General features: G+C 36.9%; 1 protein-coding gene across 2 annotated transcripts in view; it reads right to left on the bottom strand.

Moving 5' to 3' along the window:
• The window catches only part of KCNH8 (potassium voltage-gated channel subfamily H member 8), a 366,134-nt gene that overhangs the window by 156,311 nt on the left and 189,636 nt on the right, over positions 1-20,187 (bottom strand). For both annotated transcript variants that reach the window (XM_088021252.1, XM_028099221.1), the window contains exon 4: positions 2,080-2,207. In XM_088021252.1, coding sequence (XP_087877378.1) covers positions 2,080-2,207 — 128 coding nt within the window. The remainder of the gene's footprint in view (positions 1-2,079; positions 2,208-20,187) is intronic.

Genomic DNA, 20,187 nt, shown 5'->3' with positions numbered 1-20,187 from the left:
ATGTTATTATAACCAGAATTCCCCCAAAATGGATTGTTCAGCTGATAAACGATCCGGATCATTTTTTCCTCTTCTTCCTTCTCTCTTCCTGCTGTCTTTAGCCATTCTACTCTGTTCTCCTTGAAAAGAGAAAGAGAACAAGGCCAGTCCTGATTTTACACATTACTTTTAGAAGTAAGATATTACCTGTATGTCAGAGTCACTTCGTTGATTAGACATCCTTACTTTCTAGGTATTATTTTAATGTTCCCCCCTCCCATGTTCGTATTTTTTAAGTGATTGGCAATTTAGCAAATTAGCTAAAAAGTGGGAATTATGATTTTTTAAGTCAGATTTTTAAGTACTGTTCTGTACTTTGTTGGATCTAAAGGGAAAAACAACATGTTCAGCAAACACATTTTGAAGCTTAGTAATACTTGCTATGTTTAAATGATTTTCAACTAAAGGGTAGAAGACAGTGTCAGCTTTCAGCATTATAGAATCTCTGGCTAATATTTGTTTAGGTGCTTTGTTGGTTGACCTGCATAGAATCAAGCCCAGATGCGGTTACCTTTGTTTCTTCCTGGAACTTGTTTAATGTCACTAAGGCTGGCTTAGTAACTGAAGGGAGTTGTAAATAGGAACCAGTGGAAGGAGCCATACATAGATCAAGAGGTGTGCACTCTTTCAAGTCTATCCCCGGACTCTCAGCAAATCAATGTGACACCAAGGCACAGGTATTCCCTGAAAATCTTTATACTAAGTCAGGCCAAAATAAGCGGCGTGTGGCTCTTAATGGTGGTGCCTGGCAGATCGGCACCTGCATGGGTGATGGTCCTAGAGCACAAATGGATCAAAGCAGCCTGTTCTGGTTTCCAGAAAGAAATCACACTGCAGCAGAGATAGCTTTGCAGAAATTTCTTGTCAGATCTCCCCTTCCGCCTTGGCTCAGGCATCTTTCTTTGTTTTCTACAAAGAAGCGGATACTTTGTATGTCTGATACATGGCTGTTTTACCAGCACATGCGTATTCGCTAGTCTCCAGCTTTCTATGTAAAAAGTAAGATGCCAAAGAAACCTCTTGTGTCCCTAACTCCCAGAACTTCTGGATCTTGGACTGATTCCAAAATAGCTCCGCCTGTTTGATGTGACTTTTTCTAATGTCACTGGTAAATTAGGCCCTGAGTATTTGTATCTACCATCATAGTCACACATCCCACAAAGATGTTACATTCTGAAGACTCCACAATGCACAGTAATTATATTACCATCATTTGAAAAAGTATCTCTGAGTATCTATAACTAAACAGACAAGAGTTCTGGGTTTCTCAGTGACATCTTTCAGTGCTAAGAACTAATTATAATATTCATGTGAAATCCTGTAAGATGTGTGTCATGTAAAACTCTGCAGAGGATCACCTTTTTGAAGCACAGTTATTTGCTGTGGCTTTTGACAGACAAGTCCCAGGTTTCAGAAAGTAGCCCTACGGTCATTTACTAGGAGTGCAACTTTTGACAAAACCATATGATATAAAGCATAGAATTTCAAATCCAATGTTCCGTTGTGTGACATTTCCAACTCTGCTTTGTATAAGATGTGAATATTTAAATGGAGTAATGACTTTGATTTGTTCATGGTCCTCTTGGATAAAAGCATTAAGTGAAATTAGATAAAGTGCAAAATAGATGGAACTAAATTTAAAATTTAAATTTTAAAATTTATTAAATTTTAAAACTAAAATTAAATTTGAGAAATTTTAACCAACAAACTATGAATGTGTAATAGGACTTGGTGCATCATCTTGTTCATAAAATGTAACCAGTATGTCACCATTCACAGTGTCCCCTGTGCCATATTGTACTGACTACAGTAATATTCTAATCTCTGTGCTGTGATAACACTATGATTAAGCACTTTTATTGCATAAATGCCTCATGATTGCTGACCTTTTCTAGTTTATTCTTTATAGGAAAGCACAAACCAAAGTGCAAAAAAATCTAGGAAAACCAATAAATGAGTAACTGGAGCCTTTCTTTAGTGAATCAAATATTGGCACCAGGGGAAACTCTAGTATTCATAGTGTACTCACATACCACCTACATTATTTATTTTCAATTTGTTCTTTTCTCTTCTTTGCAGGTGCCCAGAGATGTGATAAAGGACCGCTCGGCTCCGTCTCCGGGCTGAGTCAAAGTGGGTCCCTGCTCTTGATCTTCCTTTGACTTTGTCTGGGGGAAAACAAAACTCATTAAGCACCAATGAATGCATCATTTCATCCTAAGAAAATCAGGTTTTGACAGTTCCCTTTCAAGACACATAGTACACGTTTTTCAACACTTAAAATTATCTGTGGGCTCCTAATGACATTTATTTAATTTTAATCCTTACAATTTATATACTTTTGTCATCATATTAGCTGCATTAATTTTTTAAATTACAGAAAACATACAGGAGCATAGGAGAAATTTCAAACCAGAAAAACATTAAATCAAATTCAAAAAAATATTACTCCTATCTTCCTGCTATTCCACATTCATATCCCTAATTCAGCTCCCAATATTTTTTCTTGATATTTTTCCAGAAAAATATCTAATATATATGCTATATGAACATTTATATTTATTCTTCTTTCTATAAATAGAAGTTTCCAAGAAAACTTTTTTTTAAGATTTTATTTATTTGTTTGTTTGTTTGTTTATTTGAGAGAGCGTGAGAGAGACAGAGAACATGAGCAGGGGGGAGGGGAAGAGAGAGAGGGAGAAGCAGACTCCCCGTGGAGCAGGGAACCTGACATGGCTAAATCCCGGGAACCCAGGATCACGACCTGAGCAGAAGGCAGACACTTAACCACTTAACCGACTGAGCCACCCAGGCGCCCCATAAAGACTATTTAATCTTTTTTCACATCAACGAAACTTGTAAATCATTCTAAATATGCACGCTATTTGCATTTATTTTTATGAAGTCTATTCATATTATTTTTGTCAACATTAAAGTTACATTAGTATTTTTTTAATTATTTGTAAGAGTTCTTTGTGTACTAATTGCCATTTTCTTATATGTGCTGCCAACAGTGGTCGCATTTTGTTACTTGTCTTTGAATTTTACTTATTCAGTATAGAAATTTTTAATTTTTATGTTGTCAGATTTAACGATGTACCCATTGTGGTGTCTAAACATTATGTCCTGCATAGCCAAACTGCCATCACTAAAAAATTGTTTTTAAAAAAAATCTATGCATGCTTTCTTCCGACATCTTTATGTCTTTTTTATTTTTGGCATTTATATCTTTAATCCAATTGGACTCTATTTCAGTAAAATGAGGTATAAATTCAGCTATTTTATTTTCTTCCCAAAGGGCTACTGTCCAGGAGGAAAAAAACATGTTATATGACATTAAGAAACACTTAGTCTTTATTTGGTCAGTCGATCAACATACAATTTCATCCTAAATAAATTGTATCTATGTTACAGTGGCTGCAAAATATAAAAATTAAAAACTATTATTTATCTAAGCTTCATCATCCAATCTCTACAGCATTACAAAGGTTCTTTGATTTTTCTCTGTCATAAAAATGATGTGGTTTGGTTGCTACCATGGAGAAACCATGTAACTATTATTGATAGCTATTGTGTGCCTGGCCTTGTTCTATTGATTATTTCAATTAATCCTTATGAATATCCAGTGAGATTAGTTTTAATATCCTCCATTTACAGACGAGAAAATGGAAAGGATTACTAGGATCACGCGGCTGGTAAGGAACAGAGGCAAGATGTGAAGGCTGACTGGTTGAAAGTCCCTACTCCTCCCACACGGAGCGCGGAGCAGGAAAACTGCCTGGTGTTGAGTGTCACTTAGACTAACGTGGATCGTTGTCCCAACCCATCTGAGCTTGGACTCCGTCTTTCAAGGGCTTTAACCACACTCAATTCCCACTCCATCCTGGCATGCTTTTAATGACCAGAAAATCGGGTATTTTACTCCCTGCAAAAGTCTAATCTGTTACCTGGTTTTGTTTTTCTTTTTAAATTGTTCACCTTTTGCTTCTTATTTTGCAAGAATGTTCAAAATAAAATATGATACATTACTATAGGCTTGAATCACTAAAAACATATTAAGAAATACAAAACAGAACATCAAAAGGGGCACTTTTTTTTTTTGAAACTCATGGCTAGACAAGCACATGTCGTTATACCGTTAAAGGTTAAGATCATGTGTTTGTGTGTTCAAGTTTTCAGTCTACCCAGAACTCTTGAACACTGTATTTGAAAATGTAATTATTAATCCAGAAGGGAGTAAATTTGAATATATTTAAATATGAAAACTGCCAGAGTTTTAAAACAATGTCTACAGGAATATGGTGGGAAAGGCCAGTGGGCTGCTTCTGCTGTATCAGCTGGTATCAAAATGCCAGGTGAAATTACAATGGTGACTACCAAATGGACCAGATTAGAGACATTAATGACAGATAATAAGCCAATTCCCTTCAGTGGAGAAATCTAATTAATAGTTGAGATTTTCCAAAGGAAACAACAGCAATTTTATAGGCTTAAAAAAAGGGTCCCTTGGGGGTCCTGGGTGGCTCAGATGGTTAAGCGTCTGCCTTCGGTTCAGGTCATGATCTCCAGGTCCTGGGATCGAGTCCCACATCGGACTCCCTACTCAGCGGGGAGTCTGCTTCTTCCTCTACCTCTCCCCACTGCTCCTGCTCTCTCTCTCTCTGTCTCAAATGAATAAATAAATTAAAAAAAATTCTTAAAAAATAAATAAAGGTGTTATTTCACATGAAAAAAAAGGGGGTCCCTCAAAGGGAAATATCCAAAAAAACAAAAAACAACAACAAAAACAAAAAACAAACTTATCTGTCTTGATCTTGGCTCTAAATGGAAGAAAAGAAGAAGTCTTCCTTGAAAAGTTTTCATTACAGTCTAATCCTTGTGCAGGACTGAAGTTGAAAATCATTCTACCTATGTGATCTAAAAATCTCCCAAGCAGCGGAAGCTCTTTCTGCCCACAGGTCCTGTCCCTGTGCGTTAATAAAACCCCCCTTTTTACACTGAAGAAAATAAAGTAAAATAAAATAAAATAAAATAAAATAAAATAAAATAAAATAAAATAAAATCTCCCAGAGAAATGAATTTAAAATGCTCCTGGGTTGATGGCTCCTGACTGGGGGAAAAAAAAAAAAAAAAAAAAAAGAAATCACAACTAGAATAGGGAACAACTTATTTTTTAAAATATATATAAAGTACTCATGACAGCAATATTTGTAAGTTGCACATATACACAAACACATAAACGTATGTGTATGTAACACAGACATGTGTTTGTGCATATAACTAGAATAAGCCAAATGTTCATAGACAAAAGAATGTATAAACAAACTGTGGTAGAGTTATGACACAGAATATTAAAATTCTATTAATGGACATATGTGGGAATAAATGGAAAATGAATGAAATAGTGTCCACCTGTTAGCATAGAAATATCTCGAAAACATAATAATGAGTATAAAAGCAGGAAATAGAACACAGACAACAAGGCAACATATTTATAATGCACAACTAACATGGGTTTAGGGGAATGTATGAATGTAAAACTACACATAATCAACACACATACATGTGTGTTATAATTGGATCCAGGGGGCACCTGAGCAGTGCAGTCCATTAAACATCTGACTCCTGGTTTCAGCTAAGGTCACGATCTCAGGGTCATGAGATCGAGTCCTGAGTTGGGCTCCGGGCTCAGTGTAGAGTTTGCTTCAGGTTCTCTCTCCCTCTCCCTCTGTCCCTCCCGCTCATGTTTTCTCTCTCTCTCTCAAATATATAAAATGTTAAAAAAAAAAGAAAAAAAAGTGGATCCAGGAAACTAACTTATATATATTATATATATTGTATTTTTTAATAAAAAATATTTCACAACAAATAAAGGATAAGACTAAAGTGGTATCAGGTCACTTAAATGTGGGAACGGACTCAATTCTTTGGCGTGGTGGCCAGGTTGCAGGGGGAGGGTATCAATTGCTTAAGAAAAATGACTTAGGGTTAAAATCTGAAAAAGGATCAGTTGTTAATAAAACAAGGTGAGAGGTAGCAGAGGGAGGAACATTTCTGACAAAGCAAATAAAATGTATGAGGGCTTTGGGCATAAAAGAGCTCAGCATCCCTGAAAAACTGAAAGAAGTCCAGGAGAGTTGGCATAGGGAGAACAGGAGAAAAGGAAGTAAAAGGGGAAATGAGGAGGTAGACAGATCACCCATCACCCAGGGCCTCTGAGGCCACATTAAGAATTTTGTTTTTTACCCTAAGTGCAATGGTAAAAGTATTAATCAGGGAACAGCTTAGGCTTGAATGACTCTCTTGAATAAGAAAATGACTCTCTCTCTCTCTATGTGTGGGTCTGCGTGTCTGTCTCACTCTCTTCTCCTTTCCTGTAGTACAGCAGAAGAGAGCACACTGAAGTGGTGGAGCAGCTCTGCCATCCTTCACTAGTAGCCTCCGTCTCTGAGTCCAAGGCAGCTCCCGTGGGGGAGCAGGAAGAGGAAGTAAGTAGAAGGCGTGAAGCTTCCTGTGAGGAGCCAGAAGGCACTCCCATCCCTCACTCACCCCGTATTAGCCACACTGGGCTACAAAGAGGCGAGGAAAGAGAGTCACTAGCTGGGCAAACTTGTTCCCTGTTGAATCTCTGTTGTAAGCTGGAGAGGGTTCTGTTATTAATGGATGAGTTCTGGGGGATGATTAACGGTTCTGGCACTGAAACCATAGCAAGGTTTTAAGCGTTCAAAGGACACAAGGAAATGTGAGTTTTCAAAATAACACAGTAACCTGCAGTGTGGAAACTGACTAGAAAGAGTCAATAGAGGTCATTAGGACTCACCCAGGCAGCCATTTTAGGAGGTCTGTGGAAACAGGCCCTGGCAGTGAAGGTGGGACATGGCCGACACATTCGAAATATATTTAGAGAGAAAAGCTGCATGTCTTTGTCACTTATTAGATTATGAAATTACCTTGCAAGACAGCGACAGGAGAAAATCTAGGCCCTCCAAAACATAATGGGCCGACTGTGAGCCTAAAAAGAGGTTGAAAAAGAGAAATATAAAAATAGTTGTGGTGTCAGAGAATCTGAGGGAGAAGAAGGGTCCAAGAAAGAGAGAGGCCATGGTGTCTGCACACCTCACTTTGAGTGATTCTTCTCAGCTGGAAGAGACACCCCTTCCCTCTCTTTTAATAGGAAGGAAGGAGGACACTGATTGCATATATATGGAGGTGAACACATAGGTTTCATGGCAGTAAGATGAAATAGCTCCTGTCTGAGAGATTCTTTCTTTCTTTCTTCCTTTTTCTTCCCTCCCTCCCCTCCCCTCCCCCCCCAACCCTGTGCCCCTTCCTCTCTCCCCTCCCCTAGCTTTTCCTTCTTTTCTTTTCCCTTTCTTTATTTCTCTGTTCCTTTTTGTTCTCATTGACTTTGGAGGTAAAGTCAAATGCTGAGGATGAGGGGTAATCAGCAGGAGCTGGTAGTTTGAAGACAAGAAGGAATGCTTGAAATATTTGTTGTAGAGGATGGGCTGTAAAGCCCAGTAAGGAAAGTGATAGATTTGTTGGGGAATTTGCCCCATTTGAGTCTGCTAAAAATAAATTTAGAGTGATTCCCATCCTCCCTAACATAAGTATTATACCAGCAGTTCACAGCCGCTTGTGTTTAGGCTAAAGAAAACGTATTGTTGGTCCTTTTGAGTTTGTAGCTTTGTGAGAAGGATATAGAGAAAATAGGAAGATGCAAGGGAGTTTAGGGTCTATGCACAAGAGACTTTAAAATGATGATATATGAGTGCTAAGGCAGAAAGAAAATGAAAACAGTAGTGAACTAACAAAAGGAAGAAGATGAAGATTCCAGTGACCTGTACATCATCATCAGCTCAAAAAAGGTAAATGAGTAATATATAAGGGGAGGAGGTACTATGTCTGTAAGCAGTACGATCATGAAGCAATTTCAGTTATTCAGCAATACCGAGCAATACCAGTAACTTCAAGGAAAAAAATTAAAAGTTACATTTACACTCCAGGGAGTTAGGCCTTCTCAACAAAACATTATGTATTAGCAATATTCCCTTAACCCCTCTCATGTTTTAGACATCAGGCTAGGAATGTTGCCTTGGTTCTCATTTCATCCTCACTTTGTAAGGCATCAATGTTTCCATTTATCGCAAAGCAAATGAAAGGTCAGAGAAATCCTGTAACTTGCCCAAATTCAAAATGGGTGGACTGATTAATATTTGAATCCTGAATGATCTTCCTTGAAATCTCATGTTCTTTCCACCTCACTGTAGATTATGAACAACTAGGCAGTAGCCTTTGATGAGATGTTCTCACCTCCCTGTGTTATCCAGTTGGGTCAGAATGGGTCTATCTCCTGGATAGGCATTATTTCCTCTGCTGTCTTTTCTCCCATTTTGCTCTTTCCTTTGCATCACGAAAGACACACACTGGAACACACACCTCCCTAGTTGTCACTTTTAGGCTCCATGTCCTTCCCACTTCCCCTCACATCTCCTTTTACATTGTAAAATACTTTTATAATATATTGGTTTATATTTGAGCATGTATGTGTTCCCATTTAGATAGTAAGGCAGAGACTTCTGGTTTAAGATGGCTAAAAAAGCAACAACAAAAAAACAAAACTCCCCCTTATTTAAAAAATTATAAGAAAAACATAAAAAAATCATGAATTTTTATGCTTTAAATTCTATAATGTTGAAAGCAAAAAATAGTTAAAAACCACAAAGAAATCTTAAAAACTAAAATCAGAGTGAAATAATTTCACTGTCTCAAAAATTGGTAGATCATAGTGGCGATAAATTAAAATTATAGAGAAATTTAATTATTTAGTATTTATTTTCTGTATTCATTTATATTTTACTTATTTATATTAATTAATCTATAGTTAATGAACATATATCTATGGTTCCATCCAACATGAATGCGCATTATTTTCACATGCTTGTGGAACATTCACAACAATTGACTTTGTTCTGCAAAGACAATTTCAAAAGTCCCCAAAATGTAGAAGTCATGTGCATTAAAAAAATCTTCCACCTATTTCTAACCCTCATCGCTTGGATTTTTTAAAAATCCTATATAACTCTTGATTTTAAAAGAAATTAGCAACTGAACTTACAGACTTTTGGAAGTGAACGAATATTGTTTTAAAAAATAATGTTGGTGGGGCGCCCGAGTGGCTCAGTTGTTAAGTGTCTGCCTTCGGCTCAGGTCATGAACCCAGGGTCCTGGGATCGAGCACCACATTGGGCTCCCTGCTCCACGGGAAGCCTGCTTCTCCCTCTCCCACTCCCCCCTGCTTGTGTTCCCTCTCTCGCTGTCTCTCTCTGTCAAATAAATAAATAAAATCTTAAAAAAAAATAAAAAATAAACAATGTTGGGGCACCCAGGTAGCTCAGTTGGTTAAGCATCTGACTCTTGGTTTCGGCTCAGGTCATGATCTCAGGGTTGTGGGACTGAGCCCCACGTTGGGCTCTGCGCTCAGCGTGCAGTCTGCTTCAAATTCTTTCTCCCTCTCCCACTGCCCCTCTCCCCTCAAATAAATAAATAAATCTTTAAAAAAATAATAAATAAACAATGTTACCAAGAATATTTGATATCCAAGCCCAATGAATGTGAGTGAAGATGGATCAGAGGAAAATTAATACTTAAAGTACATGTGTTCTAAAAGTTATCATATAAAAATATCCAGTACATAAAGCAAAATAAATATTTAAAATGTAAAATATGTAGAACTTTTCTTCAGGACACAAAATATAATTATTTACAAAGAAAAAGCCAAATAAGAGTATACTAGAAGGATACAGAAATAAAAGTAGAAATAAGTGAAATAGAAAACAAAGTTAAAAATATATGATCTATAAAAACAAAGGAAGACAAAAAAATTAAGTTTTGGCAATTGTATTCAGGGAAAAAAAATTCAGACGATTCAACAATATTAGGAATTTTTAAAGTACAAGAATTTAGAAGACCTTAAAAATTGTGAGATTTGTGAAAAATTCTATCAACACAGTCTTCTAGATTAAAAAAAGTACTTTGGGGTAAGTGTAGACAATCACCACAATAGGTCCCCAAAACAATAATCACCCTGAACCAACCAATAACTTTGGAAGGAAGTTGAGAAAGAGACCCTCTCACCCAGACTGATTGTCACTCTCCACTAAAGCTATTTCAGAGAGTTTTAAAAGTCCATGTTATGGGGACGCCTGGGTAGCTCAGTCGTTAAGCGTCTGTCTTTGGCTCAGGTCATGGTCCCAGGGTCCTGTGATCGAGCCCCACATCGGGCTCCCTGCTCGGCGGGAAGCCTGCTTCTCCCTCTCCCACTCCCTCTGCTTGTGTTCCCTCTCTCGCTGTGTCTCTCTCTGTCAAGTAAATAAATCTTAAAAAAAAAAAGTCCATGTTATTAACCTTTGAAGGAACAAATAATTCTTTTAAAGCTTTGGAAAACAAAAAAACCCTGAAAACTTCTGAATTTAATCTACAAGTCTGGAAAACTCTGATTCCAATCCTGGATGAGTATAATACAAAAAGATAAGTATAGACTGCTCTGAATATAAGCCCAAGGATCCTAAATAGAACATTAGTAAACTGCCTATAGAAGTGTATTAAAAGAAAATATACCATGCTCATGTGGCATTTATGCCAATATGGTTCCAACTTAGGGATCTTTCTTCAGCAGATTTATAAAGAAGAAAAGACATAGTATCATCTCAATAAATACTATTTTTTCTTTTTAAGTAAGCTCCACACCCAGCATGGAGCCCACCATGGGGCTTGAACTCACGACCGTGAGATCAAAACCTGAGCTGAGATCAAGAGTCAGATGCTTAACCAATTGAGCCACCCAAGTGCCCCTCAATAAATATAATTTAAAAAAATATAACAACAAATATTCTTATTTTTTAAAGAAAACTTTATAATAAGCATGCAATAGGAGGAATCTTTAACTTGATAGAGAATCTAGCAGTAACCAAGGGAAAACTCCCATTTAATGGGTGACATTAGAAGTTTCACTTGGAAAATACAGAAAAAATTTTAAAAATAAAGAATGCCTAGTTGTTTTCCTCATCAAGGGTTTTCTTCATTTGCTTCCAAATTTGTATTGCATTTATTTTTTTTATAAACTCAATTGCAATTATATAGTAATACACATTTGTTCCTTGAATATCAGAAACTAATATATGTACATTTTATAAAATTTAGAAATGTAAAACAGCATAATGCAGGAAGTGAATGTCTTTCCTAACACCATCTTCCAGAAATAAGTTAAATTCTGGTGATTTTATTTTTTGATTTTGTTCTAGGCTTTTTAAAAAATATTACTGACCTCAAACTATGTAAACTAACCTTAAAAATAATTAATACAGGAATAATCACAGATCCTAGAAATGAAGAGTCCTGAAGGGGAAAATATCTGTCAATGGACGTGGGACTGGATTCTTAGCTTTACCCAATTAAGAAAAAAAAGTCTTTAACTCGGTGCATTAAATAGGAATGTTACCATTTGATGGTTATCAGAGGGGAGGTGGAGGGTAGGATGGGTGAAATAGGTGATGGGAATTAAGGAGGGCACTCATTGTGATGAGCTCTGGGTGATGTATGGAACTGTTCAAAGACATATTGTACATCTGAAACAAATATAACACTGAATGTTAACTAACTGAAATTAAAATAAAAACTTAAGATAAAAAAATAAAATGGACAAATATAAATTTTAAATATATATATATAGAACCATTTTTAAGAGGTTTGCAATGCACATGGTCATTGGCCATTAATTAAGCCTTGCTTCTGTGATGGGAAATGAAAAAAGTCAGTGATTCTGGTAGCAGAGATGTAGCGCACGTTGCACCATACTGCCCAGATGCCCCCTCTAAATTAAAAGGCGTTAAGTTTGCAGTTGCTGGGAGTGTGCCTGCCCAGAGCCCCCACCTGTCGTCAGACCATTCTGGAACTGCTCCCAGCTGTAGAAAGTGACCTTGATCAAAGTGACACCCATTCCCAGAGCAGCTTGCATTCAACAACCAGGCAATATGGGAGTGTAATGGGTGGTCCCCATCCTGCCCAACTCCAAGGGCACAGATTTTAGCTAGTGGTGAACTTGAGAGTCTGTAGAACACCTTGTGGCAGCTGCACTGCTCCCCATCTTCCCCCTCTGCTCTGCCCTCCCTTCTCTTCCTTTATTCAAGCATTGTTCCTGAGAGAATTCCCTAACAAATGCCCTGCAATCTCCATCCCGACCTACATCAGCAGTGTTGGAGCTTAACCACTTGTCACCAGGTCAGAATAAACACAACTCGTTGGTGTTTAAATGGTGATCTGACATGGTGAGAGTTAACATTTGAACTGCGGGGTAAGGACGTGCACCAGCACAAAATAGTTACCAGAAATGATTGGAAGCGAAAGAAGAAAAATGTAGTGAATTGCTATGGGGTCTGACTTACTCCCTGGACTTGAAGAATTCTTCTGGACTAACACATCACTGGTCCAAACTGGTTAAGGAAAGACACAAATTTGTAACGTCTGCATTTTTAAATTTATAATTTTGAATCGTTTCTATTGGCTGGGATGCATCTTCAAGTAATTTTTTTCAAGAGACATCTAAGGGTTATATACTTTATGATTTTCCATATGATGAACTGTATAATCCTCTACGTGAATTTTCTTACTCTGCGAGTGTCACAAAGCCTGCTAATCTCTCAGGCTATCGGAGCCGTGGAATACCAGGCAGAGCAAACCAAGTGTGGACAAGGAGTGTTGTCTACAGACAATTTGAAAACAGTAATAAATCCAACTATCTTTGGTCAGCTTTTCATCCCCATGTGAAGTAATTTTAGTGACAAAAACACTCTCCTCTTGGGGCACCTGGGTGGCTCAGTAGGTTACACGTCTGCCTTTGGCTCAGGTCATGATCTCAGGGTCCTGGGATCAAGCCCCGCATCAGGTTCCCTCCTCAGTAGGGAGCCTGCTTCTCCCTCTCCCTCTGCTTGCTGCTCCTCCTGCTTGTTCTCTCTCTCTCTCTCTTTCTGTCAAATAAATAAATAAAATCTTAAGAAAAAAAACACTCTCCTCCCCCCAAAAATCTTTTGTTGGTCTTGGTTCAAAACAATTGCTGTGGTTATTATTGAATTTTAGTAATATATGTAAGCTTCAAAACTAGCACATTTATAGTAGAAATTATGGGCTGGGAGAAAATATTTCCAAATCACTGACAAAGAACTGACTACATACCTAGAATATGTAAAGAACTCTCAAAACTCAACATCATGAAATCCAAACAATCTAATTAGAGAATGAGCAAAACACTATAAAAAGATATTTCACTAAAGAGGATGTAAAAATGTCAAATAATCATGTGAAAAGATGTTCAACATCACTAGCCATTAGGGAAAAGGAAATTGAGATAAAATGAGATATCATTATACACCTACTAGAACAGCTAAAATGAAAGACAGTGACAATATCAATTGCTGGTGAGGATGTGGAGAAATGGATGTTTCACCCACTGCTGATGGAAATGTAACATGAAACAGTCACTCTGAGAAATAGTTTGGCAGTTTCTTGAAAAACAAAAATATGAACTAAATATATACTTAACCATACAAACCAGCAATTTCATTTCCTGGGCAATTATCCCAGAGAAGTAGAAACGTATGTCCACACAAAAACATGTGCACAATTGTTCATAGCAGCTTTGTTTGTATTAGCCAAGAACTGGAAACAAAATATCCCTCAATCAGTGAATATTTAAATATATCCTGGTATACCAGTCAGGAATAAAAAGAAGCAAACTATTGATGTATGCAGCAACTTGGATGGACCTCCAGGGCATTATATTCAGTGAAAAAAGCTAATCTCGAAAGGTCACAAATAGATGTTTCTATGATTCTATTTATGTAGCATTCTCTAAATGTTGGAGATGAAGGACAGATTAGCAGTAGTCAGGAGTTAGGGACGGCGGAAGGTAGGAGGTGAGTATGACTGTATAAGGGTAGCAAGGGAGAGATATTTGTCGTGATAAAGTGGTCATATATCTTGATTATGGTGGTAGTCACACCAATTTATCCATGTGATAAAATGGCATAAATCTATACCTACATATTGTACCAATGTCAATTCCCTGGTTTTGTATTATACTATACTTATATAAGATTTAACTGTTGTGAACAATTGGGACCTCTTTTTCTCTTTCTACTATCCTTGTTAATTCCTGTGAATCTATAACTATTTCAAAATAAGAGTCAAAAAATATTTTTCACATTGTGTCTAGGTATTGGTCTGTTTTTAGTGATTTTGAGTGCAGCACATTGAGGCCTTTTAATTGCTTTCACTATTTGAGAATCTAAGTTACATGAAAGCCTGGAGCTGGTTTTTCATACTCAGTGATGCTGGCTCATCCCGAGTTTGTCAATTTGGAAAAGGAGTCCTTCCTCAACACATATTACTTCCATCTATTATAAAATTGTTAAACTGAACCCATCTTGTTAGAATATGACACTTTACTGTCATATGCCAGAAAATTTATCATTAATGGCATACAAATGTACACATCTACAAAGCAAGTGTGTGTATTTTTATATTTGTCACTCTTACACATTCTGTGTCTTATTGTTGTATTATTAATATTCAAAATAGGGCTTGGCATATAATAAGTATTTAACTTTTTTTAAGAGACAAAATAAGAAATATACTTCTCCATTATATAATTGTATGGCATTATGTATTTGAATATCTATTGATTAGTGGGAATGTGGCTGGATGCTATGCTTATCAGATGATCATTATCACCATCATTTTTTTCATCTCTTGATTTTCAGTCTATTTTCCACAGAAATCCTCAAGAGACTGCTGTGCATGAAACTTGATTCTGTATTATATAAAGTCATATATGTTTTATCCCACTTCTGTTGTAATTATCTTCAGTTTATTTTATTTACATCTTGAAGTAAACATTTTGTTAGGTACAACATATATACAAAAAAGAAGAGACAAATCAAAAGTGTGCAGCTGGGTTTCTGGTTAGTACTGATCTTAAATATTTAAATCAGAAAAAAAAATATATATGTAATTTATACATATATCCTATGAATTCTGTTTTTCTGTAGAACCCCATCTCTGCTTTACTCATCACCGAGCTTCAACAATATGAATACACATATGGTCTTATGTAGTTCTACCCAGTCCACTCCTCCAGTTCCTTTTGAGGCAAATTCAAGACATCATTATCTATCTATCTATCTATCTATCTATCTATCTATCTATCTATCTATTATACCTACCTACACTTTACAGACGTATGTATACATAGATATATAATAAAAAGTTTTTAAAGCAAATCACAATATACATCACGTACATACATAACCACGTTCTTTAAAATAATCAAATACCCAGTCATTGAGAAACTGTGGTTTTTAATTGGGATCCTTAGGTTCCCAGGGTTTAGAGGAAGTGTCGCAGGGATGGAAATATGTGAGTGTGGGAGAGAAGAAAGACACCAAGCAATGTACTAGGTCAGGAAGCCCCATTTCTTTGTGTCTGTTTTAGAAAAATGAGCTTTGGAATGAGGTTTTATTCAATGAAAGAACTCTGTCATTTAGAGAAAATGGAAATTACTAAATAGGTAATCTTGGGTCAAAACAAAAGAGTATTATTCTTTCTGCTTTTCTCAAACTAGAAAAAAAATGTACACTTAGTAGAGAAGTGTACTGGATATTTTTAGTAGGTGCTTTGGCTTTCCACAAGCTCTGGTCTGGAAGATGTATCTTCCAGATACATTGTTTATCTTGCCCCTCATTACTCAGCACAGGGACGGAGGGAAGGGAAGTAAGTTACTAACGTTGCTAGAGTTACTTAATCGGATTCTTTATTCATGTAGTTGATATATTCATTTCAACTGTTCTGTGTGAGGAATTTGAGTCACTGATTGTGGGAAGTTTGGGAGGAGCCTTTATACAAGAATTGGCTAAAAAGACAAAGGAGAATTGTTTTAGAATTCAATGGCAGAACTTGATTTCTTTTGAAAAGACTTCTGATTGAGTTAGGAGAAATCAGAATAATGCCAGAAGATTATTACAAGAACAAGTGGTTTTCCCTTGAGAGTGAAAAGCTGAAATAACTAAAATAAATTTTTTAAAAGTCTGAGAAGTCCAAGCAGTGAAACAGCAGGAAATAAAGTGAGGGATTAAGATAAACTAATATTAAGAATTCAGAAAAAAAATTTCCAAGTAATGTCTATGCCTAATGTGGGGCTTGAACTCATGACCCTGAGAACAAGAGTCACATACTCTGCTGACTCAGCCAGCCAGGCACCCGAAGAATTCAGAAATTTTAAAGTGCTAACAATTATGATAGATACTAGGTGTGAAGATCATGGTTAGTTTAAATAGCCATAAAAAGCAATAAAATTCATTTATATAACAAATAAAATTTCAAAATGACTCAAAAATTACTCTTTGATATTTGTTAGAGCAAATTTATATTTATCCACTTTTATTTTTTTTTAAAGATTTTATTTATTTATTTGAGAGAGAGAGAACGAGAGATAGCACAAGAGGGAAGAGGGTCAGAGGGAGAAGCAGACTCCCTGCTGAGCAGGGAGCCCGATGTGGGACTCGATCCCAGGACTCCAGGATCATGACCTGAGCCGAAGGCAGTCGCTTAGCCAACTGAGCCACCCAGGCGCCCTATATTTATCCACTTTTAAATGTTAATATTTTCCAGCTAAATAATTGCTGTATAAGGTTTATTGTAATTTCCTTTCTACCTTTTTGTTTTGATTAAAACTTTTCATAATAAAATTAAAAAAAAAACCATCCAAGTTTGTGGTCATTGATCTATGTAGGTACCTTACCACTAGCCATTTTGAACCTTAAAAAGGGACCACTCTTTACATTTGAAAATTAAAATATGTAAATTTTAAAATCAGAAAAAAATCACCACCAAACAGTTGACAAAAGCAGAGGCAAATGGAAGAGTAAATATTTCTATTTTTTAAAAATCCATGCTTCTTATCAATACTGGTGGAAACAAATTTTCAGAAAATATCACAGAAATTGAAAGTGCCGTGGGTGCCTGGGTGGCTCAGTTGGGTAAGCTTCCTTAAGCCTCGATTCTTGATTTCAGCTTAGGTCATGATCCTGAGATCCATGCTCAGTGAGGAGTCTGTTTGAGAGTCTCTCCCTCTCCCCCACCCCACTCACACACGCACGGCACACTCTTCCACACACACCCCCCCCAACTCTCTCTCTCTAAAATAAATAAATAAATCTTTTTTTTTAAAAGGAAATTGAAAATGCCTTGATGAGTGATTCTTTGAATTCATGAAAGTGTCTTTCGGTGATAAATTCAAATAACTGGACCAAGGCTGAGGTAATCATATTTTAATGAACACTAATAATTTCACTAAAAGAGTCGTATGTTACACAAATCAGAAATAACGAACATACCAACCTGCCATAGGACCATGCATTTCTTTTTTTTTTTTTAAGATTTTATTTATTTATTTGACAGAGAGAGACACAGCGAGAGAGGGAACACAAACAGGGGGAGTGGGAGAGGGAGAAGCAGGCTTCCCACTGAGCTGGGAGCCCCATGCGGGGCTCAATCCCAAGACCCCGGGATCATGACCTGAGCCCAAGGCAGACGCTTAACCAACTGAGCCACCCAGGTGCCCCAGGACCACGCACTTCTGCTTTCTACTCCATTTCTTCCAGTTTTGAGAGTTGCCAGTTTAGTAGAAAACAGACACAGAACATTTTTGGCTTGGTTTATTGGGGATCATGCTAAAGAATTTAATTTTAACTCTTAAATGAAATATTGGAGTAACCTAGAAGGGGAAGATGTGACTTGAGTTTCGCTTTTGGATTTAGAGTGAAGTAAACACTGAAGGAATATTTTAGAGGCAGAAAGAGCAAACAAATATTGTCTAGCCATAAAAATGCTAATGGATTGGTAGGAACATCCTCTAATTATTTACTCTTTTAGGATATTGTTCTGACAATATTTAACAAGGAAATAAATAAGGAAATTAGCAATACACACTAAAGAAAGAAAGTCCTTGCATATTCTAAATATAACAAGTATTATAATGTGGTGTAAGCAGAATTCTTCCATTCATGATTTTTTTTTTTTTAATGCTTAGTCACATGTTGGTTAGGAGTTTCTTTTATGGAAATTTTAATCAAGAAAAATATGTATTTTCTTCGATTTTGCCCTCTCAAAAATTGCAATTACTCAGTTGTCCCTATTCACTGCTATTATATATACATATTATATCATGGATTTATCAAGACATTGAGTAATGCAGTTTCTGGAATATTTCATGGGTGGGGTATCCCTAGAAACAAGTTTTTAATGCTTCTTTAGATGTTCTGTAAAAGAGTCCAAGTCAATATTTTGTTAATTAAAAATTGTCAGTGGCTGAGTTCTAGTTATAGTGTGTGGAATTTGGAGTGGGTAGTTGGGGGATATGTGCTTTAAAAGATCCCCAAAAGCATTATGGAACATAAAACTAAGGGGAAAAAGGTTTAGGAACATAAAATAGATTAAAACACAAAGTTGTAAATATTAGGCACCAGAAACATTAGATAATGCTTCTAGAAAAGAAAGGATTTCATGTGGATTTAGGAGCAGGCAATGAAGATGGATTATTAGGCAAGAGGAATATGTAAACCAAGGCTTAAGGGTAGCAATAACATGGCAAATTCAGGAAAGAATAGAGCAATCAGGCTAAGAGGATAGTAATTGTTATAAATCTCTATAAATCTTGAAGCATTTTTCAGTAACATCAGAAGGCTTAGGACAAATGTATTTGATTATTACAAGCAGTGTTAGAAATTTTCAAAAAAAAATTCTCTTCCAGAAAAAGAGAACAGATAGAAAAACTGGGAGGAAGAGGTAAAAACAGAGAGGAAGAGAAGAATTAACATTTACTGAACATCTATTGAGTTTCAGTTAATCGTTGTGGATAAACTATATTAGTATAAATCTCATGTTAACACTATAAGGTAGTTTTTATCTCCTCTGCTTAGTTAGCAGATGAGAAGACTGGTAAGAGAGCTGATGTACCTCACTCAGCATTGTACAGTAGGAATGGCTGTATCTGGCATCCACTTGGAGGCCTGTATATCTCTAAAACCCATGTACCTTTCACTAAAGCTGCATTAAACAGAATGATAAGAACCACTCACTGTTTATAAACTCAGAAAACATTAATTCCCCTGATCCTGACAGAAGAAATATGGAAAGGGACTCAGGAGGAGCAGAAGGTAGAAACTGGGGTGAAATGGAATAGTTTCCCAGAGAGGGGTAGACTGTCTATAAATATAGCCACCTAACAAATCCTCACGTTCTTATTCATACATGCCTCTCTTCCTATCAAAACACAGAATTTGTTTCCTCCCCCCTTGAATTTAGGTTGGTCCTGTGACCAACAGAATAGGGCAGGAGAGATGGTGCATGACTTCTGGACTTAGGCAGCTTCCATATTTGTCATCTTTGTATCCAGCCTCTGTGTAACGTAGCAAGGGCTCAACTACTGAATAATGAAGACAGAGACAGAGAGCAGGGTAAGGATAAAGGGGTAGAAGGACAGGGATAGAGGAAGAGGGAGAGGGAAAGAAAGAGAAGTAAGAACTTGGACAACGCGCTCATTCTCTCCTCCTCAGTTAAGTCGCCAGAAATGTTAAGTTCTTTAGGATATTCCAGTCCCAGCTGAGTTCCAAAATGATAGTAGCTATGTGAGTGACTTCAGCAAACAACACCATTTGGAACAGAAGAACCACAGAGCCTATCCAAAGAATCATGAGAAACAATAAACTATTACAGTTCTCACTTTGGGGGCAAATCTGTTATGCAGCAAAGGCTAACTGATGCACTTCATTTTGGGATCCTGGAGTAGAGAAAACAAACCATCAGGAAAAGATAGAGCAATAGGGTAATGTCACCTTAGTCTCTCTCTTCATTCAGATCCTTGAGCCTATATATGACTTTTTTTTAAGATTTTTTATTTATTTATTTGACAGAGATAGAGAGAGAGTGCGTGAATAAGCAGGGGGAGCAGCAGAGGGAGAGGGAGAAGCTCCCTGCCGAGCAGGGAGCCTGATGCGGGGCTCGATCCCAGGACCCTGGGATCATGACCTGAGCCGA

This window comes from Eumetopias jubatus, unplaced genomic scaffold (assembly GCF_037043125.1).
Source record: "Eumetopias jubatus isolate StellerSeaLion01/CBP00866 unplaced genomic scaffold, mEumJub1_p1.0 scaffold_1, whole genome shotgun sequence".
Classification (NCBI taxonomy): Eukaryota; Metazoa; Chordata; class Mammalia; order Carnivora; family Otariidae; genus Eumetopias; species Eumetopias jubatus.
Note: the sequence above shows the minus strand (reverse complement) of the source record. Positions and strands in the feature narration are given on the sequence as shown.